The sequence below is a fragment of the Abramis brama genome (assembly GCF_963993115.1).
Source record: "Abramis brama genome assembly, chromosome: 19".
Taxonomy (NCBI): domain Eukaryota; kingdom Metazoa; phylum Chordata; class Actinopteri; order Cypriniformes; family Leuciscidae; genus Abramis; species Abramis brama.
This window is the reverse complement of record NC_139981.1, coordinates 24,604,112-24,631,675: the sequence shown is the minus strand read 5'-3', so window position 1 is coordinate 24,631,675 and position 27,564 is coordinate 24,604,112. Positions and strand designations below refer to the sequence as shown.

Sequence of the window (27,564 nt, the reverse complement as noted above, 5' to 3'; positions counted from 1 at the left end):
AACTGTTTGGTTACTGACATTCTTCAAAATATCTTCTTTTGTGTTCAGCAGAAAAAAGAAACTCATACAGGTTTGGAACAACTTGAGGTTGAGTAAATGATGACAACATTTTGAAGTTAACTATCTTTAACAACACCAGAGTGAATTAAAGTTATTTTTACGTGATCTTAGGTCAAATAACATCTGGGTCAAAGGACAATGCCAACAGTAGTGTAGCCTGCTACTATTTATAGCGTGCTATACAGTACATCAATATAACGGTGGATAAATACAACATCAAATTCAGTGCATACCCTTAAGCCTTAAGTAATTGTATCAAGTGAGTTTCACCATCTGCACTTTCATTGACAGCCTATGTCATTTATGTCACCAGAAATAGCCAACAATCATTGAGAATTAACAGCTTACTGTTAAATAAATGGCATTGTGAGTACCCACAGAAAGATAAATAATAAAAATAATACAGGTTTGGATGAGTGATGGTGAGTAAATTATGATACTATGCCTTTAAGTCGAGCAGCTTCTACCTGTATTAACTAAAGGGTGTGTGCAAGCACTGCATTTACATCTCTGATTCACATGAGTAACTGGCGTTATACACACAGTCTCTCTCTCTCTCTCTCTCTCTCTCTAAAAAGTGTACTGACAAATCAAATCTAACCCCCAAAACAGACGTCTAAAAAAGTGAATTTGAGTTTCTGTGACTGATATCAGAGCACACGGGTAAACATGGACAGAGTTTAACAGAAAGGTGCAAAGTTCATGCGGAACAAGACACACTCATCACTGCTGGCTCTCTTCTATTCTACTGTGGCACGCGCACTTACCATCGTCATGCAGGCGCGCGGCAGTGAGCTGCTCCACTAAAGACGGTATTTTGTCCCAGTGACAGTCCGCCCGGCAGCGCTCGACCTCCGCTTCCATGCGGTACTGAGAGAAGGAGAGCCGCGTTGACATCCCGACGCCTGCGTCTCTGTGACCGCGCTCCGCCGACACCAGAGGAGTGACTGCAGACTGTCAACGACAAACTCACTGAGCATGTGCAAACAAACATTAGAAGGCTTTGCCCATTTCAGGGACTGCAGAATATTGATCATCCCCGTTAATAATTCAATAAAAGTTAAAACATTATTATTCCTATTTATGGCTGCTTGTATTAAAAAAATGTCCTACAGCTGCACTTGCACCGAACGTGGTAGCCTAAATTACAAACAATTTCACATAGGCTAGCGTTCCCACTTCCCACACATTTTGATTTAATTTTACATTCTAAATCTCATCAGCATCTCTTTATATTAGATAGGCATAATAGCTACATATCAAAGAAAATTTAAGAATATCGCGATGTCGTTATTTGTAGCTAAGCAACTGAACATCATTCAGGCATCATTCAAACATTTTATTTTATAATTTTAACGACATAGAATGCATAGGGAATTTAGAAAATGTTGTCTCTTATCTACATATTTGCATTTTAGTTGGATAAAAATAAAATAATAAAAGCTTTAAATCCATGTCAGTATGGCAGTAACAAAATATTTGTCAAGCAGACAACAGATTCTTAAACCTGTTAAATAGGCCACTGCAAATGAATGATCTACACTGCTGGAAATACTAAGCTTTAGGCTATGTTTATTGTTATTTATACTAGTGAAATGTCCCAGCATTCTTGGAATGCGTCTCGTTCAAACAGATTCGAGGACCAGAACTAATTAAGTGTTAGCAAATATACATTTATTCAATAATAATATTATGGCGATATAGGCCTATTTACAGTAGCTATGTTAAATGTTTGTGTTGTTGTTAAATTGAGCCTATATTTCCACTGTAATTAGCAAAGAACATCTCTCTCATCTCCATCTCTATCACGTTCTCTCTTTCTTTTTCTCTCAGTGTCCTATCTTCCCTTCCCAAAGATTCTTTGAGTGACTGTGACGACCTGGGTCTTCATTGGGTTTTTTCCCAGTAGCAGACGGATGACTCCGCCCCCCCTGTAACCTGGTTGCATCCGTGACACCTGTGCCCAATTTCCCTTGCCTCTTTAAGAGAAGCAAGCTCGATGGCAGAGAGCACGGGCGGCCAACTTGATTGCTTTTCGTTATTGTTTGACTATGTTTCTTTTTGCATACATCACGACACCACAGCACATTACATTCTCACACACACCCTCAGGACGACATTACTGACTTTTGAACACTACAGTACATAGTTTTTGTATATTTATCTTGTTTAAATAAAACGTTTCTTTACGAATTGGCTTTCTTATGTCCCAATTTTTGTTGCGTCCCCTTTTTGAGTCATGGGGCGTAACAAATGGGATCCCGGGCGAGCCCCCATTTGTTACGCCCCATGACTCAAAAAGGGGACGCAACAAAAACTCTAATTACTTTTTTAAAGTAACGTTCCCAACACTGCAAACTACATCTCCCATAATTCTCTGCCTGGACTCATATCCACTCATTGTATCCACCTGTATGTCATTACCTTGTTAACTCACCCCATATAAGCCTGGTTTTCTCATTCATTATCTGCAAAGCCTTGTTAGTTGTTTACACTGCATTTCTGAGCGTTCGGTCTGTTCATGGTTGTCTTGATTCTCTGCCTGTTCCCTCAGATTTCTCTCTTTGCCTCAGCCCTTAACTGCTATTGTTTGCTTGTGCATGACCCTTGCCTGGATTTGGACTACGATTGTGGACAACCCTTTAAATGAACTGCATTTGGATCCTCATCCTTCTTGTCTCAGAGCAGTTTGAAGCAGAAGACTTCGCCAAATATGGATCCAGCAACTGAGTTAGTCCGCATGCGCCAAGGTAACCGCACCCTCGAAGAGCACATTCATATTTTCCTGGACATTGCAAATGTTTCTGAACTGCTAGATTGTGCTCTCATCGACTTTTTCTGTTTCGGGCTTAACCGTCCGCTCAAAGACAAATTAATCCACGATGCTCATTGAGGGTCGTACAGTGACTTTTTGGATTATGCCCTGCTTTTGTGTGGTTCCTCCTTCACTGTTGGGGAGGCTGAGGAGGATATGTCCCTTAAACATTTTTTGGGGAGGGGCATCACACTTTTTTGGCCCCCTGAAGCGTCGGATCCGCCCTGGCCCCCTGAAACGTCAGCACCTACACTGCCTGCTCCGCTCTGGACACATGCTCCGCCCTGGATGCCTGCTCAGTCTGCTCTGCCTCAGTCTCCAGGCCCTCTTCCATTTCCATTCCGACCTTCCATTTCGTCAGGACAGAAGAGAGCACTGCAGCAGGACGGAGGAGCAGAGGGGTCCTGGCCTCAGCAAATGACTAGGAGATGCGGGCAGACCTGAAGAAGCAGCTCAAATTCCCAGATGAGATAGCACACACTAGCCTTAGACCAGATATTGTCCTCTGGTCTAGAGGTATCAAGCAGGTGGTGTTCATAGAGTTAACAGTACGCTGGGAAGAGAGGATGGAGGAGGCACATGAGCGTAAGCTCAAAAAATATCAAAGCCTTATCCTCGAGAGCCAGCAAAAAGGATGGAAGGCCTGGAATCTGCCAGTAGAGATCGGCTGCAGAGGTTTTGCTGGTCAGTCGCTCTGGAGAACCCTTGGATTGTTGGGGATTGAAGCCAAGAAATGGCCAGGAAATGGCTGATAGACAATGTCACTGAACAGGCGGAAACAGCATCTAATTGGATTTGGATACAGTGGGAGGTGCGGTGGCAGAGCCAACCTGTTGAAGGACTACCACAGGGTTGGGTGGTGGTCAGCAGGGGTAGGTCCAGGACGCTGGATCTGCTGTTGAGCCCTCCCGAGGTGTTATAGGCTTAAATCGACGAAACACCAAGGAAGGGGGTGCCCATCTGATGACTGGCTGCAGCCACCAAACTCTTGTATTGTTGAGAGATGTAGCCAAGCCTTGAGCTAGCCCAGGGAGAAGGACGGTGCTTGAAAGGAGGAGAGGAGAGGAGAGAGCAATGCCACTGGCTCACAGATGGGGCAGTGCATAGTACATGTAAAGGTATTTTGCATAATGAAAGTATAAATCCTTTAGCTTAAATATGCTCATGTAAATAGCCAGTAGTTATGTTGTGTTTGTTTTATGTTTGTTGAATAAACATGACTTTGGTGAATTATGGGCGCGACTTCCGGCACGTCCTGTCCATAGACTGTAAAAAAAGAAAACTGGTGTTTTCCATGGTCACGGTCATAAACAGTCTATGGTAGCGGTGTCTAACATTATTAGACGCCAAAATGTTGCTATGGTTATCATGTTCTCATGTTGCTATGGTTACTATGTCAATCATCGCAATTTCATGAATCACAGGACTAAAATTTAGCGGATTCACTCCCATATTTAAATGCAGTTATCACTCTTTATAATTTACAGTGTGAACGTAACCACTGGTCCTCTAGAAGCATGAAAAACAAAACTATTTAGATTGTCAATAGCGTTCCCTTTAAGCCATCACTTACTTACCGCGTTCTGCACTCTCCCTAAAACTCTCGTCATAAACACTGAAGTTGTCCGCACTGCACAGTGAATCTCTTATTTATATCGCGTCTAGACTTTTGCTAATAAAGGAAACTCCAAGTCACTGTTTTCCCTACTTAACAATATCACTCAACCCCAGGACTTTCTCCCCCCTCACTTGTATACAACCGACTTTTGCAACTCCATTATGTCATTTTTCAATGAAAAAATCGAAAATATTCACCAGAACCTTGGATTTATCCCTCACCTCAGCAACTCAGCTGACTTTCACCCATCCACACATTCATTCTCTTCCTTCCACCTCCCAACTATCTCTGAAATCACAGAACTCATAAGGAAATCCAAGGCTTCCACTTGTCAACTTGACCCATTTCCCACACAACTTGTTAAAGCCTGTCTTCCCTCCCTGGTTCCCCACATTTCTGCTATCATCCACTCCTCTCTCACCACTGGAACTGTCCCTACATCATTTAAAACTGCTGCCATTACTCCAATTTAAAAAAAACTTGGTGCCAACCCCTCCGACTTCAACAACTTCCGTCCTATATCAAATTTACCATTCATTTCCAAAATCCTTGAAAAAACAGTTGCCTCTCAACTCCATTTCCATCTATCCCATAATAATCTGTATGAACAGTTCCAGTCCGGTTTCCGCCCACTTCACAGCACCGAAAAAGCACTAATTAAAATCACCAATGATCTCCTTATGGCAGCTGATTCTGGACTCCTTACCATTCTCATTCTCCTCGACCTGAGTTCAGCTTTTGATACCATTTGTCACACCATCCTCCTCAACAGGTTATTTTCCATCGGCATCACCCACACTCCGTTAGACTGGTTCACATCCTATCTCTCTGGCCGCACTCAGTTCGTTCAATTTAAGTCTTTTAAATCCAGTCCCTCCACCGTCACTTCAGGTGTTCCCCAGGGCTCTGTCCTGGGGCCCCTACTTTTCATCATTTATCTCCTTCCCCTGGGCAATAATTCCACAAATTTAACATACAATTCCACTGTTATGCTGATGACACCCAGCTCTACCTTTTGACCAAACCCTCATCCACTCTCCCACCAACCTCTATTACTGACTGCATTTCAGAAATAAAAACCTGGTTTACACAAAACTTCCTCAAATTAAATAGTAACAAAACTGAGGTTCTCCTCATTGGCACTAAATCCACTTTATCCAAAACCAACAGTTTTTCTCTCACTATTGATAGTTCCTCCGTTTCACCCTCCCCCAGGTTAAGAGTCTGGGTGTCATCCTTGACAGCACATTATCTTTTCAATCTCACATCAATAACATTACCCGGTCTGCCTACTTCCATCTTCGAAACATTAATCGCCTACGCCCCTCCCTAACCCCCCACACTACAGCTGTCCTTGTCCACAGTCTCATCACTTCCCGTTTGGAGTACTGCAACTCTCTCCTTTTCGGCCTCCCTCACAAATCCCTTCATAAACCTTAACTGGTCCAGAATTCAGCTGCCCGCATAATAACCCGAACCCCCTCCATTCACCACATCACTCCTGTTCTCCAACAGCTTCACTGGCTCTCGGTCCAATTCCGTATTCAATTCAAAATCCTTCTGTTAACATTTAAAGCCATCCACAACCTATCACCCCCATATTTGTCTGATCTCCTCCAGGTTCCAACCCCCACCCGCTATCTTAGATCCTCTTCCTCCATACACCTGTTCGTTCCCCCTGCCTGTCTCACCACTATGGGGAACAGAGCTTTTAGCCGCTCTGCTCCCCGACTTTGGAACTCACTACCACCGCAACTCAGAAACATCGATTCATTCTCTCACTTCAAATTGCAACTCAAAACACATCTGTTTAAAACTGCCTATCATATTTAATGTCACATGCTCTGCCTTTTTCAGTTGTTCTTCTATTCATTTATTTATACTTTTACTGTTTTTAAATGTATTATGTATCTTTGTACGGTGTCCTTGAGTGCCGAGAAAGGCGCCTTTAAATAAAATGTATTATTATTATTATAAATAATATATACATTTTTAAAAAGATGAAAATATGTAAAACTGTACTAGATTTGCAATGTTGCTAACTGTGGTTCCCTATCAGTAGCTCACGTTCGACGTAACGTCGACATGACAACGTAATTGGGATCACTTCAGGGAGCCCTATCATCTTCGAGTGTCTACAGAACGAGCCAATGAACGTTGGCGTGCGTGAATCGCGTCACGCGCCCCGCCCCACAGCGCGAGTATAAACAGGAAGCGGGCACACACACACATTGCCTTTCACTTCAGAGCCGAGAGGTTATTTGACTTCACAAGTGCTGCAAGAAGAGACGGTTGGAAAAATTGTTGGAAAAATCTTCTAACTCTGTTCCAGCGTTGGTGTGACGCCGCGAGCTTATAGCTCACAACTGCTGTTCTCACAGCATTATATTGTGTGTGTGTGTCAGTATCGGTGGGTGTTCCCTGAGTTAATACTCACTACAGCCGCGGCTACTCCTGGGTGCCTCAGCACGGAAAAAAGTTTTATTTTCTCTTTTTTGTTTTCAACTGAAAGAGCAACACAAGCGTGACCATGCATCCTTTTCAGGATGTCATTCCGCTTGTGCGTTTCGGGGTGAGGTCGTTCCCTGGCGTCAGCAGACGGCCACAATAGTTGCCTCTCGTGTTTGGGCATTCAGCACGCTGAGGCAGCTTTTGTATAGTTTATGTATATAACTATATATTGTATAGTTCATGTTCCCATTGCGGCGATATGACTATGGCAGCGTTAAGATCAAGACTCGCTTACCTCAAGGGAGGTGCAGTCCCCTCGCCTATGCCCCGATCTAGTGCCTATTCTGGACCTCAGAACAGGCCTATTTTGGCACTTAGCCAGGGTGATCTGAAGATTACCATGAGGGCTTACCCGCCGAGGCATTCTCCGTGGGCCCCTCACGCCTCACAAACTTCTCCCTCCACCCTTAAAGTGTATGTTGCCACTATCGCCGCACATCACAATGCAGTTGAGGGTAAGTCGCTGGGAAAGCACGACCGATTGATCGTCAGGTTCCTGAAGGGGGTGAGGAGACTATCTATACTAGGGCTGTAGTACTCGAGTCCGGTCTTGGACTCGAGTCCGGACTCGAGACCGCTTTTCTATGGTCTCGGACTTGTCTCGGACTCGCTGGTATTCGGACTCGTACTTGTCTCGGTCTCGGCCACTGGTCTTGCCAAATATGGCTTTTGGTCTCGACCGAGTCCAGGTGTCTTTATTATGTTCCCAGTAATCACACATACGTCGCCGCGATATTAAAACAAAATATTATTGGAGGGAAAGTGAAACACTGGCCACCTAATAACTATGGGCATTTCGGCTCTTTTTCGTGAGCCGGTTCGTTTCACTCAGCTCAATGAAAAGAGCCGGCTCTTTTGACTCATAAACGGCTCTATAAAAAAATAAATGTTTAAATAAACACGCTGAAAGTCCACCGCTAGTGCAACGTGAATATTCACATTTTTAATTGTCCATAACACCCCGAAAACTAGCCTGCTTGCCTTGCACATCTAATTAAGGGGCAAAGTTTTCAGACTTTTTTTTCTTACCTTTCTTTCTTTGCCTATTCCACGAGTGGTAGGTTAAAATATTAATTTTCGTCACGTCATCCGCCCGATCCGCGGTTTATCCGCATCTCTTGTGTGTGTGTGTCTGTGAGTTGGCTCGGCCCTCCCTCATGCAGTTTAATTGGTTGACATCGCGTGTATGATTGACAGGAACAGAATGTAAGGCTGATCAGACAGTCGAAACGAATGTGTGTGCTCCTTTAGGCCTATATAATTATTATTTTTTTGTTGTTCTTTGAATTAGTCAATTATTTTAAATAAAATTCAAATTATTCATTATTTCATTATTACATGATTTAATTTCTATAGGCTAGCCTATATTTTTTTAGCAGACTGCTTTTTTTCCCCCTGTCCTGGACTCGGTCTTGACTCGGACTCAAACCTTTTTGGACTCAGTCTTGACTCGGACTCGAACCTCTTTGGACTCGGTCTTGACTTGGACTCGACTAGTCCTGGTCTTGGACTTGTCTTGGACTCGACAAAGGTGTTCTTGACTACAGCCCTAATCTATACCCTCTTAGGGGCGGTTTCCCAGACAGAGTTTAAAATAAATGAGGACTAGGCCAATTCTACTTAAATTAATATGGACTTAAAAAATGGCTTTCCGAGACATTGCTTTATTTGAGATTAAGTAGTACCCGACTAGGGAGTTGCAGACTAAGGTTAATAAAGACTAACTAGCTACTCTCTGCGAAGCCTGATTAGAGTAATGTTGTGCACAACCTGAGGTTGCTTCAAAAACCAGGGCTGGACCCTTAAGAAACATTAACATTGTGTGGAACTGGAGTAAATCACCCAACCAAACAATGGACAAAGGTAAAAGACAACGTTCAAAGAATTTCAGTGACTTTGAAAGGACCCTTTTGAAGCAAATTGTGTCAAACCACCCAATTATTGAGAACAAACAGCATGATTCAGCAACAGAAAACAAGAAAAAGAATGCTTGGACTTCAATTTGCAATGAATTTAACTCAAATGAAAAAGTAAGCAACAGGACACTTCAACAACTTCAGGTAAGCTACTGTATTATTGTTGGTCTACTTTTACATGTCAGTCAATTTGAAATGTTGCTTCATTTTGATCCAAGTATATTACAAACAGCATCATACAGAATTTTATTTTTTTATATCGTCTCATCTTTCTCAGATCCTGTGGAAAAACATAAAAATAAACTTAAAGAAGACAAATGCTGTTGCACGTAGGGAGCGTTTCAAGACTGGTGGTGGACCCCCAGAAAGACCGGAGACCGATTACCTAGGAGACTTGTTGACTTCGATCATTAATAGCCAGCAGCCCCTGGAAGGTATCCCTGATGATGATCATTTGGACAGTTCAGATGGGGCCCCGTTCCAATCCTGATTTGGTAGGCCACATTAATTCAATATGTGCCATCCTTAAACTGCAGGGAATATGTATTGTTGTCAGTCATTTCTTGCAGTCATATAACCAGAAATATTTCATGAACTGAACTTTTGAATACATATTGTTCACTAATGCTGCAATATAATACTTTTCAGATGATCACCAGAGCTTGGAGGTCCTGAGACAGGATGAAAGTCAGCCCACTACAGCTGCAGCAGCCTGGAGGGAAGATGGTGTCACTAATTCTGGCCAGATGAGAAGGACCAAGAGGCTGACCATGCACGAGAAACTGGCCATGGAATTCCATGAGCACAAATTAAAGTATTTAAAAGATGAACCTGAAATGAAGATGAAAATATGTTCATGTTGAATTAGCCATGAAGGAGGAAGAGAGAAACATGAAGCAGCAGCAGTACCAATGTTCTACTGAAACCAGCACCATTTCAGGGTCCTGATATCTCAATTTGTGAAATAAAACTTTTGTTCATCATCAATCTGTGGCAATTGTTGTCTTCAATCATCTGAGGTAACTTTTTTGTGAGAAGTGCCACAAAGCAAAAGCATCTCTGCACGCCAGTCCATACCTGTCACTGTCTGGCTCAACCATGGGAAGATCTGGTTCATCCCTATTTTCCATTTGAGGATCTGGGCAGCCATGCTGTTTGAGGTAATTGTGAAGCACTGCTGTTGCAATTATGACAATACAGCATCTTCTTGGTTCAAAGCGCAATGTGTTTCTGAGACACTGGAAACGACTCTTCCATACACCAAACATGTGCTCCATTGTACCTCTGGTACGGATATGAGCTTGGTTGTACCGCTGCTGCTCAGGTGTGACTGCATGAAGGTAAGGGATGAACAAGAAGTTGGTCTGTGCATACCCACTGTCACCAAGTATGATTCCACTATGTTGACCACCTTCAAAATGAGCGTACAGACAGGAGTTCTGGAAAATTCTTGAGTCATGAGTTTCACCTTTCCAACGTGCAACAATGTTGGAGAACTGCATAGTGGGAGTGCACACACTTTGTACATTTATTGAGAACCAGTTTTTACGATTTCTGTACTCCTCAGAATCTGCAGTAGAGGGACACTTTATTGGAATATGACATCCATCAATACAGCCAATGACTCCAGGGAAATTTCCATATTCAAAGAACTCCACCTTGTAGTTGGCTTGGCCAGCAGCATCAGGAAACTTGGTGTAGTCGTCCTTCAGTTCACATATAGCTTTGCACACTTTGTGGACTATTTTGCACTAGAGCCCGACCGATATATCGGCGGACCGATATTAGGCATTTTCCAAACTATCGGTATCGGCATTTATAACGGCCGATAAATGAATATTTAAAAAATAAAATAAAAGCGGACGAAACACCCTGCAACCATGTTATGAGTGTTGGCGCTGCATAGTTTGTCCACCAGAGCGCACTCTACAAGGAAGACTGCTAACATCAATGAGCTTGGAAATCACAACGAACTTATTCTGCCTAAATAAAGTAATGATTACTGTATTTATAACTAGCATATCTGTAGTTCCAGTCCCTGCATTGTAAAATGTAAGTTAGGCACGCGAGGAGTGAATATTTAGACAGAGAGAAAAAGTATCAAACATAGCAGCTAGCCTGTGCATAAAAGTTAGCTTTTCTTTTACACGTGTGAAATCCAAGTGTGCGTTACTGTAGGGGTAATTAACACAGACAGTTTAATAAGAAGATACTTTATAAAGACAGTACATTACACGTTTACAGGCATCATCTAGGAAAACAGACTCGACTAATCGAGTCACGAACGCCGTGCTAAGTGAGCTGGTCAATAGGAATTACGAAATCTAACGTAGCACGGCGTTCGTGACTCGACTAGTCGAGACTGTTTTCCTAGATGATGCCTGTAAACGCGACGCGTAATGTACTGTCTTTATAAAGTATCTTCTTATTAAACTGTCTGTACACTTACAAAGTTCTCAATGCTTCGGTTTGCATGTAGGGACCCTCATTATGCTACTGTGTTAGTGTGAGGCTATTTTGAGCCTTGTTAGTGGTATTAACTAGCGATTTACTTTTACTTACTCTTATATACTAGCGTTATAAGCTAACGTTAATCTGTTTTTAGAGATAAAACTCTTTACATTCGAATTTCATATGAAAACGCATCCCAGGGAACGATCGACTCGGTAACCATGTGTTAATTACCTCACATAATGTATTTAGTACATCACTAAGTAGTAGATTTTAGAAGGCAGGCAGCAAATGATGATTGAAAATGGTTTGTTGTAGCTTGATGGAATAGATGGATAGAATTAGAAGTGACTTTTGTCTTGTTTAATAATAATACAAATGATGATGATAATAATAATATCATCATCATTGATTTTTTTTAAATTATTACTGTCAATATTAATAGTTGATTTTTCAAAGGACTTTAAGTTTCGTATCTTAAGTTTGTATTTTTAATATACATTATATTTATCAGAACTTTAATATATTCTGTTCTGTTGTGACAATAAAGTTAATTTAAAAAAAAATAATAATATTTTTAAACTGCATTATATTATTTTAGTAAGGCTGAGGACTCTTAAATAACTACAAATCTGAAAATCTGTTCATGTTTTGTTAAACGTTTCTGGATTTAAAAAAAAGATATATATATCGGCCGATATATCGGAATATCGGATTTTTAAATCACCAAATATTTGTATCGGTATCGGCCTTAAAAATCCTTTATCGGTCGGGCTCTATTTTGCACACAGTTGGTTCACTTACGCCACACAAATCGCCTGTTTCACGATGGAAGGTTCCACATGCCAAAAAACTTAAGGTGATCAGTACTTGTAGCGAAGGAGGGATAGGCATTCCCCTAAAAGAATCAGATGAAAGCCTTGTCTCAAGCAGACTAATTATGTCTGCTGCAGTTGCTTTGTACATGCGAAAACGGTCACGAAAGTTGATTTCATCAAAATCATTCAGTGGGTTGCACCTGTCCATAACCACCCTTCTGTCTGGTCTAAATGGAGCTCTTTCATCATCATTAAAATAGTCCAGGTAATCCATTTTACTCTATTGCTAAGGTCAATCTGGAGGCCAACATCAATTAATCTGAAGTTAAACCTGCCTCTGGCCAGGTTTAGTTTAAGCCTTTACTTAAATCTAGATTAGTTCTAATCAGACTTCTGGAAATCAGACTTTGTAATTCAGGACTAGGGAAAGTCTGAGACTATTTGAAACCATGTCTGAGAAATTCAGTTTCAATTAGTCCATCTTAAATCTCCAATTTAGTCTATGATTAGTCTTAATCAGTGTCTGGGAAACCGCCCCCTTGGGTATAGATTTGTCTCTGGTCCTTTCGGCACATTTCAGAGACCACCCTTTGAGCCTTTGCAGTCAGCGGAGTTAAAAATTCTGTCCTGTAAAACAGTACTCCTGGTTGCATTGGCCTCCATCAAGAGGGTAGTACTCCTGGTTGCACTGTCCTCCCGTACCAGAGGTACAGTGCATGCATTTTCGGTCGACGAATCTTGCCTAGAATTCGGCCCGGCTAACTCTCACATGATCCTGAGACCCGAGGTTCCTACCATTCCCTTCCGGGACCAGGTGGTGAACCTGCAAGCACTGCCTTCGGAGGAGGCAGACCCAGCCCTGGCTTTTCTCTGTCCAGTTCGCGCTCTGCGTCTATACGTGGACCCCCACTTAGGCGAACCCTGTTGAGTACCTCCGAACCCCTTCGGCAGTCAGACGTTGTGGAGCGTCTGACGCCAGGCCTTGTGCTCGTATGCTTGTGTAACTTGTGCTAGGCTGGGTTCCATATGTGGCGATCCCTGCGGCAATCCCAAATACGTATTCTTCCACGATCAGCTCCCTGCGTTGAGCCTGTGTCTTTCCCTTGACAGAGTCCGCTCTGCCGTCACTGTTCGGTGTAGCCTCCCCCTTCTCAGGCTGGAGCCACCCCAGTGACATTCTGCCATGTTGCACTGCCCCTAACCGGCCGCTTTGCCAGTGTTATACAAGAGTTCCACTGTGTGGGGTATAACGGAACAGCAGTTTGAACTCCCTCTACGCAGCCAGTTGGGGGTCTGAGAGTCTTGCCAAGGGCGCTGGATGTGGCCGCAACCGTGGCGTTTTCCATAGGGATCCCAATTACGTCATCACGTCGACATTACGTCAAACGTGACTGATAGGGAACGTCTCGGTTACTAATGTAATGCTCCTTCCCTGAAGGAGGGAACGGGAGACGTAACATCCCGTTGCCACCATTGTTGACCATCGCTGTATGGCCATCATGATCTCGGCTCCTCAGCGAAAAACAATGTGTGTGTGCGCCCGCTTCCTGTTTATACCCACGCTGCGGGGCGGGTCGCGTGATGCGATTCACGCATGCCAACGTTCATTGGCTCATTCTGTAGACACTCGAAGATGATAGGGCTCCCTGAAGTGACTCCAATTACGTTGTCACGTCGACGTTACGTCTCCCGTTCCCTCCTTTAGGGAACGAGGGTTACAACCGAGACAGAATGCGTTATCACTGTTGGTGAAAAGGGTCCACTGTATGGACCAAAACCTAAAACACCGAGACATTCTTAAAATTTCTTACAGTCATAACAATTGGAACGATATGACGGTGAGTAAATGATGAAAGAATATTCATTTTGGGGTGAATTATCCCTTTAAGCTGGTAGGACCAACTTGTAGCTGATTAGTGGATAAGAACCATCTTGTACAATGTTCTAAATCACAGTTACCATGATAAAATGTAATACAGACTTAAAAAGAAAGAAGACACATTAAAGTAACATTTTCTGACAGTGTAATAATAGCCTTTGTGCATATTAAGACAGCAAACACCATTTAATGGGCTGCAACATCATGTGGGCCAACAGGGATGTGTTAAAGAGTCTGCTAAGACCATAAATGTAGTTTAACAGTTCTTCTTTCTGAAGCAAAGCCTTGTCCTTGACAGCTATGTCCTATTTCCCTGAAATCCCTTCACTGCTAGATGACTAAATCTATTTAACCGATTAAATCTTGTTAACTATTTGCAGGGCTTGTTGTAATTGAATTAGGCCTATCAGATCAAGAGAGGGAGCTGCTTCCATATAGTCTGGAATGAGACAATGGCTGTGTCCAAAATCGCATACTCTCTTGAGTAGGTACTTATTTTGAAAAAGTATATAGCCTACTTCACGGCCACTTAAAAGTGTGTGTAGTGTGAATGTAATCCAGACATACTACAGTACATTCGCCATGCTGTCATTATCATGTGATAATGTCATTATCATGTGATACCAGTTACTGCCATTTACAAATCCTCTCACATGGTCTCATGGGATAGTAAAGTGTCAATAAAATACACATTTCAGAATCTCACCAGAAGTAGTAGGCTATAGGTCATCTGGTTACTTTTGCCTACTTTTTTATAAGTACAGTGATTTCGGACATACTCTATTTTGTCACATATTGTTTTTCGTCTACTATACAGTAGGGAAGTATGTAGGGAAAATACTTACTAATTTGATGCAAAGCACCTGCCACAGAATGCAAATGCCAATGAAATTAGACCTGTCCTGATCGCTACTGAGACAGTGGAGCCATCTAGCGGGCGTTTTAATGTACATCTACAATCTGCTAGATTTGAGGTAATCTATGCTGCTGGTGTACTCCTGAACGTAGAAAAAAAATAACCATTAGCAGATATATCTACAACTTTTAATTCTAAAGTATTTCTTTTCGGGGGAAACATATTAGAAATGTCCGACATCAGCCAAAACTCGAGCGTGTAAAATGATTGACAGACGAAAAGTGTTTCTGAATGGCTACTAAGGGCGGTCCTCTCTTTATGCTACTCTCACCTTTTCACGTTTGTTTTGTTTTTAAAGAGCCTGAAGAAAAAGCTGTGATCAGTGATATGTATTGTGAAATGATTAAACGATATATTGTGGGAGTGGTAGAGACAGACAATAATGTAGTATTCCGAAAAACACATTTAAAGTCAGTAATTTGGTAGTTCAAAAAATAAAGCGTCGTACAGCTATCAAAATTGCATGGCTAGAATAAAGTAATCATTCATCGACTGCCAATAATATATCCATTAAAATCTACATAGAGAAGAGGCTAGTCTAAGTTGCTAGGAAACATCAAGCATGTCTACTGGCTATTCTAAAAGTCACATTTCTACGTCACCAAGAATGTAATAAACCGAACCTCCAGCTGTCGGAAAATAGATCTGGCCCTCTCATTTTCTTTGTAGAGGTTTGCCATGCAGCTGACCGTGGTGATTGATTAACTAGGCACAAAATCATCATCCCAGAGAGTTATAGGTTCGCTCATTCATTCCTCCGCTTTGCTGCTGCGTGTGTGGATTAACTGTCCAGTGCGCGCGTGGCTTTATTATGACGTTTCACTCAAATCCAATCAGCTGCAGCTGTCGTGTCCTGAAAAAAAAAAAAAAAAAAAGATTCTGCATAATTTCTAATTTATTATTCCTGATATCTGTTTTAAATAAGAATGCAATGATGTAAACAAAGACTCGTCAAATTATTAAATTAAATTAAATTCTCCATCAGCATTTACCTACTGAGCCACTAGAATTTGAGATATTTTCTTATTCTTTGAAATTTTGCTTTTTAGTTTGTAAAAAAGAAGATTCAGATTTTTTTTGTGTGACTATTCTGAATTAGCTTTTGGCTAAATATTTTATACATAAATGTAAGAGCAAATCGAATTTTAAAGTTTTTATTACCAAGGTAAAATTTGGTGTATACTTTTTATATAGTGCATAGTTTTATATAGTTTTTATTCCATCCTACATCCTATCCTATCGTATTGTATTATTATTATTATTATTTTATTTTTTTTACCGTGTCCACATAAAATAAAACATTGTAAAAGCTACCGTGTCCAATCAGAGTTTAGCTGTCGTGTCCATGGGGTGAAAGGCAACTACGGCAAGCAAAAGCAGTCAGAAAGAACGGTGTTGAGTAAACATCAGCAGGACTTCAGTTACTCCACTGTGCCTGAATAAATAGGACGAATATTTACCCGTCAACTGTGATTCATAGCAGGTGAGTAAATTTGCATGTGTGTTGTTATATTGCTGTAAGGTGTATTAAGAGAGACGCAGAAAAGCGTTCAGATGACTGGGCAACGTAACTGTATGCAACTGTTGTTTGAGTGTCTAGACTGCTCTTCCTGTAATATTTCAATATTCATATCTATCTTTTTTTAATTTTCCACGTTTCCGCATAGATTCTATTCCGTATTCTGCTAGTAATGATGTAATTACTTTCCTCCACCATCTGTTTAGATTCCTCATTTTTCAAGTTCATCCATATGCCAGCCACATGAGCCCATTTCTCAGATTTATACTGCTTTTTTATTATAGATATTCTGTGTAATCTTATCATAACGACTCTTGAAATGTGTGGTCAAATCATTGGTCCTCATTGGTCAAATACTTGTCAGTAAGGGCTGCTCCAGCTGCAGTATGAATGCTGTCATTCTTTTCTCGCATGGACTCTTATTAACTTATGATTTCAGTGTAATGAGATTGAAAGAGAGGTCTGGGCAGCTCAGATTATGGAGCTGGTTCCTGCTCTGCTCCAGCTGTACTCTGTCTATATGGGCTCATGGAGGACAGCATGGAGAACAAGCTGCTTCAAATCAAGAGCCTCCGCCAATCATCCGGCTGGACAGGAACATGGTTCAGGATAAAGAGTGAGTAGTTTTTTTTTTACTTTAAAACTGCTTTTAGAGCCTATACATGTATCCAAATTTAGTGAAACTGTTCTAGTGAAATGTATTTTTATAGTGTTTGTTGATTTTGAGTGGATTCTCTCTGCCAAATGACCTCTGCACCGGAGCAGTCTGTCCTGATCTCTGTCTGTCTTTCAGCGAATAATATGTCAGAATAACAAAGGTCATACTTAATCCATCCACAAAAATCATCTTAATATTATTTTTCTTTACTATTTTAATAGTAACTAATAAATTATTATTATTATTATTATTATTATTTTGTAAATTCTAGTTGCATGTTCTGTATTAGAGAGAGAGAGAGAGAGAGAGAGAGAATAAAAGATGATTAATCACCATGCTGGACTATCCTTGGTTTTTGAGGTGTAGGTTCGTTGTCTTCTGATTTGGGATCAGACTCTGGCTCAAACATGTATGGTTGAATTTCACCAGTTGTCATTTCAACACTGGAAGTTTTCAAAACAATTCCACACGTGTAATGGTGGGACGTTGAAAATTATTTTAATATACAAAACTCATAGCAGTGGTTGTTTATTTCCAAGTCTTGAATGTGACATGCCGATCAAAATGAAGTGTTGGAAAGAGGGTCAAAAACAGGATAGAAAATGGCTTATTACTTTTAAATTAAGATGTTTTTTGAAAAAAAAAATTATGTAAAAATATTGCTGACATTGTAAGTGGACCTCAAAGAAGATTATAAAATTTTACGAAATTGCACTTCATGACCCCTTTAAAATAAAAATAAAAACTGAAAACAATTAAAATTATTTTAAATTGTAATAATATTGCACAATATAACTGTTTTTATTGTATTTTTATTTATCAGATAAATGCAGCCTTGGTGAGCATTAGAAATAAAGTAATATTGTGGTAAAATAGAAATAGGCCCTTAGACTTTTTGGCCCTACTTGGGTATATAACAGTATGTAAAGGATGTCAGTAGATTTATCAATAGAATGAAAGTTTACCCTATCTATTTTTCTTAATGCATCATATAGATCGTATTGTGAATAATTCATCCGTGCTTATGTTATATTCTTAAAAACGATTTTTACCTTGTCATAGCTGGACCATCCGTTAAATGACAGACTTTTCTCTAGTGACAGCAGAACTTATCCAATAATTTAGTCAAATCAAACCCGCCCTGCAAGCCTCCACTTTTGAGTGTAACAGCCACATCTCAAAATCCAATCAACAACTAATGCACAGAACCAAGTTTTTTATTTTTTTTCGATAATCAATTTCACTTGGATGTACAACACAATACGAAAGAAAATATGTGTTGCAACTTTAGTTTTATCGTGACTTTGATCAACCAAAGGTTACAGTTATCGACTGATTCTGATCATCTTAAATTGGCCAAATACCAATCCACCTCTGGCTAATATTATTCTGTCTGTAATCTAACCTTTTTTCTGTTCTGTTGTAGCCACATCATGGAGCATTTAGAAGGGGTGATTGAAAAGCCGGAGTCGGACATGACACCTCAAGAGCTGCAGCTTCACTATTTCAAGATGCACGACTATGATGGCAACAATCTGCTGGATGGACTTGAGCTTGCCACTGCCATTACTCATGTGCATAGAGAGGTGTGTGCTCTAATTTTGAGCTTGACTTTATGCTGTGTACACTACCGGTTCAAAGTTTGGACACAACCTACTTAGAGCTGCACGATTAATCGTTTAAAGATTGCGATCTCGATTTAAACACCCACACAATCTTATTCCTAAATGACAACGATTTGGTTATGTCTATTAAACCTTTGACTAAATCATACTGGAGCATACAAATCTGCGTTGCCACTGACCCAGAGAGAGAAATTGTGATGTATAGGTATAAAACAGCTTCACAATCAGTCTTTTCAACTACATAGTATCGTTATTTCTGATTTACAATAATTCAGATTATCACAGAAGTACTGGGATAAAAGTTTGTAGTTCAGTCTACAGTAGTGATCAAAATAGAGCAGATCCCCTTTTGAAAGTAGCTTGACGCTTCAAATAATTATTGTATATCGACTAGGTGGCGACAAGTGCCTGTTAAAAAATGTGTTTGTCATTGAATCATTGATTCAAGAGATTTGTTCAAAAATGGCGATTCATCAGTAATGAAACAAGTGAAGTATTTATGAGTGAGTCATTGAATCATTAGCACTATTCTGACGGGATTAGTTTTACAAGGGTAGATGGAGTAATGTATTTTTACCACAGGACGTCTGTAATAATATTGGCCAATTCTCACGGGATAAGATATCTCAGTAAAACCAGCATAAGTGGGAGGAGTAACTCAATTTTTGCATCACCGTCACCCTCCTGTCGTCATGTGTGTATTACGTTGCTTCCTGATATCATGTGCGCAAGCACTTAAAAACTATATTTCTATATATAAAACAGTTAATTCCGGTCGGACGATGTATTAATTAAATTCAGATTGGACTGTGTTGGTAATAGGCCCTTACCTAACTCTAAAAGATGTTTCGTGCCTCTAACAAGTGCTTTCGATCTTCTTTCTGATCTGAATGGTATGTGGAAAACAGTGAGTTTTGCCACAGACTCGTCCCACCGCCTAGAACGCAACTAAATGTTTTTTCAAGCGCCTCCATACTTGGAAAAACTGCGTAAAACTACTTTTATGTGTTTTTATGGAATATTTACATGCATATTTACAGCGGGTCTATTCACACGGGATCAGTTTTACCTGAGGTCATTTTTCCGGACCTTTTTACAGAAGGTAAAAGTCGCTGTAATCTTTACTGGCATTGACAAAATCACTGAGAAGCTCTGGTAATAATTACTTTACCCCACCTCTCCATGTTAAACCTATCCCGTCCGAATAGGGCTATTGATTCAAGAGATTTGTTTAAAAAACTGATTCATCCAGTAATGAAACAAGTGAAGTATTTATGATTGAGTCATTGAATCATTCATTCAAACCAATTGTTTTAAAATAATTCATTATAATTCATTAAACATATTTTTAAATTGACTGCAGCTATTAATATTTTGTCAGAACCTCTAGTAAATTGTGTTATTTTATGTAGTTTTCTGTTTAGAATCATGGAAGAATCGTGATCAATTTGAAACGAACAAAAAAAAATTCAGTTTATTCAGAATTGTGCAGCTCTAAACCTACTCTTTTTCATTTTTTATTCTTTAAAAAAAAAATATTATTATTAATTTATAATGACACATATAAATGTTTTACATTTTTATGGGATTTAGTTTTAATTGAATTTTATAATCTTTCCCCAAGTACAATTGTATCAGCCTCTCGTTCTATCGTTTGTCATGTTTTATTCATTCCATTCAATTATAATTAGTACTGTCACTTGGCTTTGGTTTCCAGGAAAGAGGAGATGATAGCCAGCCAATGAAGGAAGAGGATCTCATCAATCTCATTGATGACGTCCTCCGAGACGATGACAAAAACAACGATGGCTACATTGACTATGCAGAGTTTGCGAGGTCTCTGGAGTAAAAGACGACGGGAACAACCGTGGCCTTACTGTGAATGCAGATTACCTCTGATGTACAAATCTCCAGCACATTCCTTAATGCGTGTCTGCGATTTCACAGGCACAGTATATTCATGCTTTAGTATAACCAGTATAAAATATGTCGTACAATGAAATCGTGAGGGGCATGTAGTGACATGAGATGTTTTGTATTTATGCCATCTGTGTAACATTAATTCATTGTTGCACTCACATCTGCATCTCTTATCAGAATGGGCCCTTGATGTATAAACTGCCAAATTTATTAGCTGTAAACAAGCATAAATTGTTATTATTGAATAAATACTTTGCAGTGACACTCTCCTGCAAAGCTGATGGTTAAATGAAGCTAAAGTGGGATGTTATCGCTGCTCTGCTGAAGAATGATGGCAAACATGCACTCTTTCTGCCTTAAAGGGATTATCACTGTTACTGTCATTATAAAAATATCCTTTCAAAACGATTTGAAAGGACAGAACTTTCACATGTTGAGCACAGAACATCTAACTGTGTAGATTTGGGTTTGCCTAGATTTACATTGAATGTGCAAAATGCTTGTTCGGACCTGGATGAATCCCGCTGTAGAGCTAATGCTACTTTGGTTGGATTTAACAGCTACCATCTGTTTGATGAAGTTGTCCATTTCTAGAACAGAAATAGAACTTGTGTCCACTAAAACATCAGGGTGAACTGATTTTCAGCTTGCTATAGAGTCTGAATTTACACAAAATGCCATATGGGTCAATGACATGATGCTGTTTTTGTTAGGATCTATTAAGTTATTCAGAAAAACAATTAAAATGCAATTCATCCATATACTAGTGACTTTAATGCACTTCTTCCATAATTAACAATCATTTTGATATTTTTTTGAGGCATAAATTAATAAAAGCTTGGGTGATGCAATTACCACAATATAATGAAGAAGAAAGCCTTATTATTAAAATAATGAAATTATTGAGAAAAGAAACCTTTAAGTATTTTGGTATACTATTGTTATTCCCTAGAAAAACATATTTCTTACAAAACTGTTTATTATTATTTGACAAAGAAAAATATTCTGCCAAATCAGTTGTTTGGTTCAACCAAAATGCAGAATTTTTTTTTTCTTGAAATTACAGTAGGATAAACGTTTGTAACCCGCAAAAAAGAGCACATTTCTAAGACCTTGGCACGTATGTTTTCAACAAAATATTTCAAAGATTGTCATTGACCCATGTCTGTTTATTTTACATACTGTACATAAAATGGCGAGAAGAACAGCATTTGACATAAACCATGTGTAATTTATTTCTACCAAATCTGTAAATCGTTATTGATGAATTGACTGAATAGAAATGTAATTTAAAAGCTCATAGGGTCTATTGTACATTTCATATGAGATGAGAATGACATGTTCATAATGATCCTTATTTAAAGTCTACAGTGTAAACAGAACCTAGTTTAATTGTCACAGTTTAGTATTGATAAAGGAAATCAATATAAATGTAGTTATTTTTGTCTAGGGAGAACTAGCAATAATTGAGAGGAAATATGTTATGTGTGATTGCAAATATAATAAAGACAGAAAATGTCGATCTTGTTTTGTCATTGAAAAAAAAACTTTATTTGTTCTGTAGCTTCTTATACAAAGGAAAGATAAAACAGTGGTAACACTTTATTTTGATGGTCCCTTTTGAACATTCTGTTGACTATAAGTAACTTTGCAACTACAAGTCAGCTAACTCTCATTAGAGTATTAGTAGTCTGTCTGCTTTATATCTGCTAACTCTTTATTGTGATGCTCCTCCGACAGACATTCTCCTGACTATGAGTAACTTTGCAACTACATGTCAACCTATTCTAACCCTAACCCTACCAGTCTACTAATACTCTACTAACACTCTATTGAGAGATAGTAGACATGTAGGTGCAGCGGACCACCGTTCATGTGTTGAAGGGACCATCAAAATAAGTGAAACCAAAAGAGTTTATGACTACTCAATAACCCAGCAGCACTTCCTCTAGTTCCAGTGATTAGTGGTTTCCAGTGCCGACACAGAGGCCAGTGAGAGCACTGAAGTAGCGGATGATCCGATGTTGCGCAGCTGACTGTACCAGTCGTCTGGCTGTCTGCTGGCTTGTGATGGAGCAGTTTCGGAGGGGCAGGAGAAATGACTGCTGGAGGACGGATGAGGTGGGAAGCCTCCAGGGGACAGCACTGAAGGGAATCGGGGGATGTGTGGCAGGGAATGGGGGCACTGGTACTGCCGCCCCATGGCAGAGGAAGACACACACATACTGCTAAAGAGAGAACCTCGCCCTGGCATTATGCCCACCGGCAGCACTTTCTGGGTGATACGATCCTGCTTCCGCTGCTTGGCACGACGGTTCTGGAACCATACCTGCAGCAGGGAGCGAAAAGCAGGCAGGTTTAGCTCAGAGTCAGCTAGAGTAATCAGACCAGGGAGTCGAGGTTTGGCTGGGTAACATTGCAAATTAACTGAAGATGCTGTAACTACACCATGTTGCCATTCGAGAGATAATTTTCTTTAGCAACATTTAAATCACTAACATGTCATTATATTATATGAACATATTTAATTCACTATTCACATAAGCTTTTATTCACATATAAACATTGATCAGCGAGCATAAACAAAAGCTTAACTGAACCTGCGTAACACGAGAATGAACCTCACTGGCTCTTGCAGAAGCTCAAACGTGCTGCGTAACACGAGAATGAACCTCATTGGCTCTTGCAGAAGCTCAAACGTGCTGCGTAACACGAGAATGAACCTCATTGGCTCTTGCAGAAGCTCAAACGTGCTGCGTAACACGAGAATGAACCTCATTGGCTCTTGCAGAAGCTCAAACGTGCTGCATAACACGAGAATGAATGACGTCAAGCGAACATGCGCTTCTGTTTACCACAACTGATGTGTGAGTTGATGAATGTTCATATGTGAATAAAAGTCAAAATTCAATCTGTTCATAAAGTGATCCTAAGAGAAAATTCTGACTAATCCGCTCAATTCATATGGATTTTTTAACGATCTCTTTATGAACTTTCTGTTGCATCAAAGTGGTAGTTGCGTAGCTTTCTATGGAGGGACAGAAAACTCTCAGATTTTATCAAAAAAATCTTAATTTGTGTTCCGAAGGTAAACGAAAGTCTTATGGGTTTGGAACGACATGAGGGTGAGTGAGTAATGTCAGAATTTTTATTTTTGGGCGAACTATGTCTTGAAGATTTCTGTGAATCTGGCCCCAGAATTTTAAACAAATGCGACGAGCATTATGAAGCAGTTGAAACAGAAACTGTCACTCAATGCTATCACAGCTAGTTTTCTATCCACATATTTTGCTGTCACTGTAAAACACTATTAGTGTGAACATAAAACTAGGAACATTTATTTCAGTTACATGTCTGTTCAGTTATCATAGCAAATAGGTCAGTTACCTGTATGCGAGCCTCGTTGAGTTTGGTAGCTCTCGCGAGCTCCTCTCTAAAATAGATATCAGGATAGTGGTTCTGTCTGAAAGCTAACTCCAGCTGTTCCAGCTGCTCACTGCTGAAGGTAGTTCGGTGTCTCCTGCGGGACGGTGAAGGGTACGGTCTTGCTCGTCCTCCGCCACCCCTGGTGCTCTCAGATGTCCCAGAATCTTCTCTTGGGTGATTTTGAACATCTGCATCCAATAAGGTGAAATTCAAGGAGGTGAATTCATTATGAGTAGACTTCTTTGTCACTCCTAAAGATTTCTAAGATTTTAAAGACTTTGTAACTTCCAAAAAGAAATAGTCTTGACTCAGGTCTCTCTCTCTGGTTACAAGCAATTTCCTATTGACAGTGAGAGTTCATCCACCACTGACACATCTGAGATGTTGGATTTGCAGGTACTCTTCTCTCAAATGATGTTCACTGAAGACGGAGGATTTAAGAGCTTTAATGCTTCTAAACAAACGTCCAGGAACTCAAAAGACAGAGGGCTTTACCACCTGAACTCAATATCGTGAGAGAGCGGCATGCCAGAACCCTGAGGATTACGCTCAGCTTAAGCAGACAATGGCCGAAAAAGTGACTAATTTGTCAAATTGTGGGACTCTTGGTTTTCAGGGGCTATTCACTTTAGTGTGGATGGTTGGAATTGGTAGGATGTTTGAGCGTCATACTGTACCAAATGGGTTATGGAAATACAGCTCCAAAAAAGTGACTGAAACATGGGATCTCGAGTCTGAGACGACAGATGAAAATACTTCTATTTCACCTTTTTCTAATTTAATATAATATTTTCAATGCAGCTTTTATTTTCAGCATTAACATTTTTAAAAACATTTTATTATATATAAAAAAATGCATCTGAATTACAATTGTTCAAATGACTCCAACAGTTTTCTTTAATGACAATTTGACAAAAATAGATTAGGAAATTCATGTTAGGTTTTATTAAATGTACAGCCACCTTGGGAGTGAAAATAACCTCAAGACTAAACACTAAGTCTTTTGTGACTTAAAGTCTTTTGTGACTAAACACTAAACAATTTTGATATTATCCTTACAATCAAATAATAATAAAAAACACTTTGAACACTTGCTGTTCTTTTCTCTTTTACTTTTATATGTGCTCTAGCTCTATACTCTAGTTTACTCTTGAAAGTTGCTATTGCAGTATGATAAATTGCTTCTAAATAAATTCTTTATTTGTAAATTGCATTAGATAAAAGCATCTGCTAAAAGACTAAATCTCGATCATGTATAACGCTAGATTATTTCTGTAGGCCTAGTAAATGTAATATTCTTACCTGCGCTTGAGCTAACCGTGACCTCAGAGTAATTTTCAGAGAACTGTTGCTGAGGTTTGTCTGTGTCCATTTCAGACTCTCTCTGGGCTGCAGGCAGGACTGAGGTTTGACCCCCGTCCTAACCGAGCCATGCTTTTTCACTGCAATCTAATGTGACATCACAGAGCAGTCACACCTCTCACCTAGCCATACATGATGAAGCCCACAGTAACCTGTTACTGTCAATTGTAAAATAAAACTAATTAATGTAGTACTGTTGACATAATAATGACAAGCATGTGTGAGTAAAAATGTTCCTAAATCTGACTCGTATAGGTGCAGTGACATTTTGGATAATAATATGTCTTGGAATTCTGAGATGAAATTGTAATGGACTATTTTAACCACCAGGGGGAGAGTAAACAAAAGAAAAAGTGCAAGAGGAAAAGAAAAACAAGCTAACCAGTGTTTCATTTACACAATAAATATTCAATAACATTTGGAATCTGGGAGCATGGCATAATTAGATTACTTAATGTAAAAATGTTTTGAACATTATGTTATGCTATCCCCTTGTATAGCCAGAATTTTATTTTATTTTTATTCAAAATAAAAGTTTTGTCTACTTTGTTTGTAGCTTATTCTAATTAAGCCCATCCCACTTAAACAGGAAGTGTCTTTTCATTTTGTTTTTACATGCCAAATAGGGAGCGGGTTTAACTAAAATAGTTATTAATCCGATATCCGAATTTGCATATCAGAGTATGATGTAAGCCATGTTGGCATTGCCATGTGACCAACTTGTAACAACAGCCAAACCACTGATATGAATATGACAACTTCTTTATTTTGGCATAATTTATATCAAAATATCAAGAAAAACGTAGTGAGAAAATGTATTTTACATGCTTTGACAAATTGGTGGTTGATTTGAACAAAACAAATGATTTGATTTGAACAAAAATTATTATTTTTTTTTATTTTTTATTTTAAGAAGGCTAAGCATGATCAACTCCTAAACCTTAAAGTCAATGGGTTGCAAATTGTCCACCATAGTTATGAATTACGATGAGAGTGTGTGGCAAAATACTATATTTTTTTTTTTTATCAAACATTTAATCTGTCTATTTGTTGAAGAACTGAATTGGTTCTGCAAGACCAGACTGAAGAGCACTGACAGACAGGATAAAAGTCACTCAGGCCTTCTAGTCAGAGACATGGCAAGTATGAACGTCATCTTTGCCAAGGTCGGTGACACAGTCAACCAGACCCAGATTGCCAGGATCTGCCAGTTCTTTTCTGCAGTCGAAAAATGGTTTATTCAAGAAGAAAGGAAAGTGAGTTGGGTTCACATGTTATTCACTCACCTCAACAAAAAAAACCTCAGAGTAGCTTTTGCTCTGAGGTAACTGGACCTGGAGAATCACAGGGACTAGCCAAACTCTGCAGACCCCCAAAACGCTGTGACCAGCCTGCTCCCATCCCCAAGACCTTTGGGAATTTCCAAAAGTCTGACTTAAACTAGACCTAGTACAGAACTGGGAGGAGGTTCTGCCTGTGAGGCCCACAGTTTAACCACAACGATACACTCACATGCACAGACTTGCACTCATACACAAATATACATGCGCATGCAAAATTTTATTGATGCTCAGAGAGGACGTTCTCTCCTCCCAAGTTGCTGGGACTGAACTAAGAGTGACCTGCCTGGCCATCCCTCAGCCCCGATGGAAGGAATGTAACCCAACACTCTCTGCCCTGGTCTACTTGGTGGCTTGCATGTCTGTGTGTGTGTGTGTGTGTGTGTGTGTGTGTGTGTGTGTGTTTGTGTGTGTGTGCGTGTGGGTGTGTGTGTGTGTATGCGTGTAATGGAGACACAGATTCACCATTTTTCCATTTACTAAGGAAACAACTACAATTCAAAGGGGCATAAGTGTTGGTCTAATATATTGTTTTATTTCACCCACAATCGACTCCTATTGTAGGAGCCATACGTACAATCTTATTTAATTTGTAGAAAATGTGTTCATTTAAATACCATTTTGTTATAATATTGTTAATGTTGTTTATTTTTCTGAGTATGCCACCCCTGACAGGTGGGGGGCGCTGGTGCAAGAGCATACAGTCTTCTTTTGACTGTGCACATGGAGC

The 27,564-nt window shown here is 39.8% G+C and overlaps 4 protein-coding genes across 7 annotated transcripts in view; 1 reads left to right on the top strand and 3 right to left on the bottom strand.

Annotated features, from left to right (window-relative positions):
• ttc7a (tetratricopeptide repeat domain 7A) overlaps nt 1-15,831 on the bottom strand; it is a 79,328-nt gene extending 63,497 nt beyond the window's left edge. For 2 of the 4 annotated variants that reach the window (XR_014603621.1, XM_084093837.1), the window contains exons 1-2: nt 15,608-15,830; nt 828-1,014 (exon numbers count right to left, since the gene is read on the bottom strand). Coding sequence is in view for 2 of the 4 variants with exons in the window: in XM_084093837.1 (XP_083949963.1) it covers nt 828-1,014; nt 15,608-15,664 (244 nt within the window). In the remaining 2 variants the exon portion in view is untranslated. Of the gene's footprint in view, nt 1-827; nt 1,015-2,497; nt 3,202-15,607 lie in introns of those variants that run through there. The other 2 variants (XR_014603620.1, XM_084093838.1) reach the window with 2 other exon arrangements.
• On the bottom strand, nt 9,931-13,366 carry LOC311069461 (putative nuclease HARBI1; the record flags this gene model as incomplete). The annotated part of the gene is made up of 2 exons (XM_084092640.1): nt 9,931-10,671; nt 13,130-13,366. The coding sequence occupies 2 exons, from the start codon at nt 13,364-13,366 to the stop codon at nt 9,931-9,933; spliced, it is 978 nt and encodes a 325-aa protein (XP_083948766.1).
• Nucleotides 15,832-16,330: 499 nt separating the features above from the next.
• Nucleotides 16,331-22,226, top strand: mcfd2 (multiple coagulation factor deficiency 2, ER cargo receptor complex subunit). Its single transcript, XM_084093285.1, has 4 exons — nt 16,331-16,467; nt 16,943-17,119; nt 18,588-18,747; nt 20,504-22,226. The coding sequence occupies exons 2-4, from the start codon at nt 16,947-16,949 to the stop codon at nt 20,633-20,635; spliced, it is 465 nt and encodes a 154-aa protein (XP_083949411.1). The 5' UTR covers nt 16,331-16,467; nt 16,943-16,946; the 3' UTR covers nt 20,636-22,226.
• Nucleotides 22,227-22,654: 428 nt separating this feature from the next.
• prop1 (PROP paired-like homeobox 1) lies at nt 22,655-25,504 on the bottom strand (the record flags this gene model as incomplete). Its single annotated transcript, XM_084093928.1, has 3 exons — nt 22,655-23,035; nt 24,094-24,320; nt 25,435-25,504. 3 exons carry the CDS (start codon nt 25,502-25,504, stop codon nt 22,655-22,657), a joined length of 678 nt encoding a protein of 225 aa, XP_083950054.1.
• Between the last annotated feature and the right edge of the window lie 2,060 nt (nt 25,505-27,564).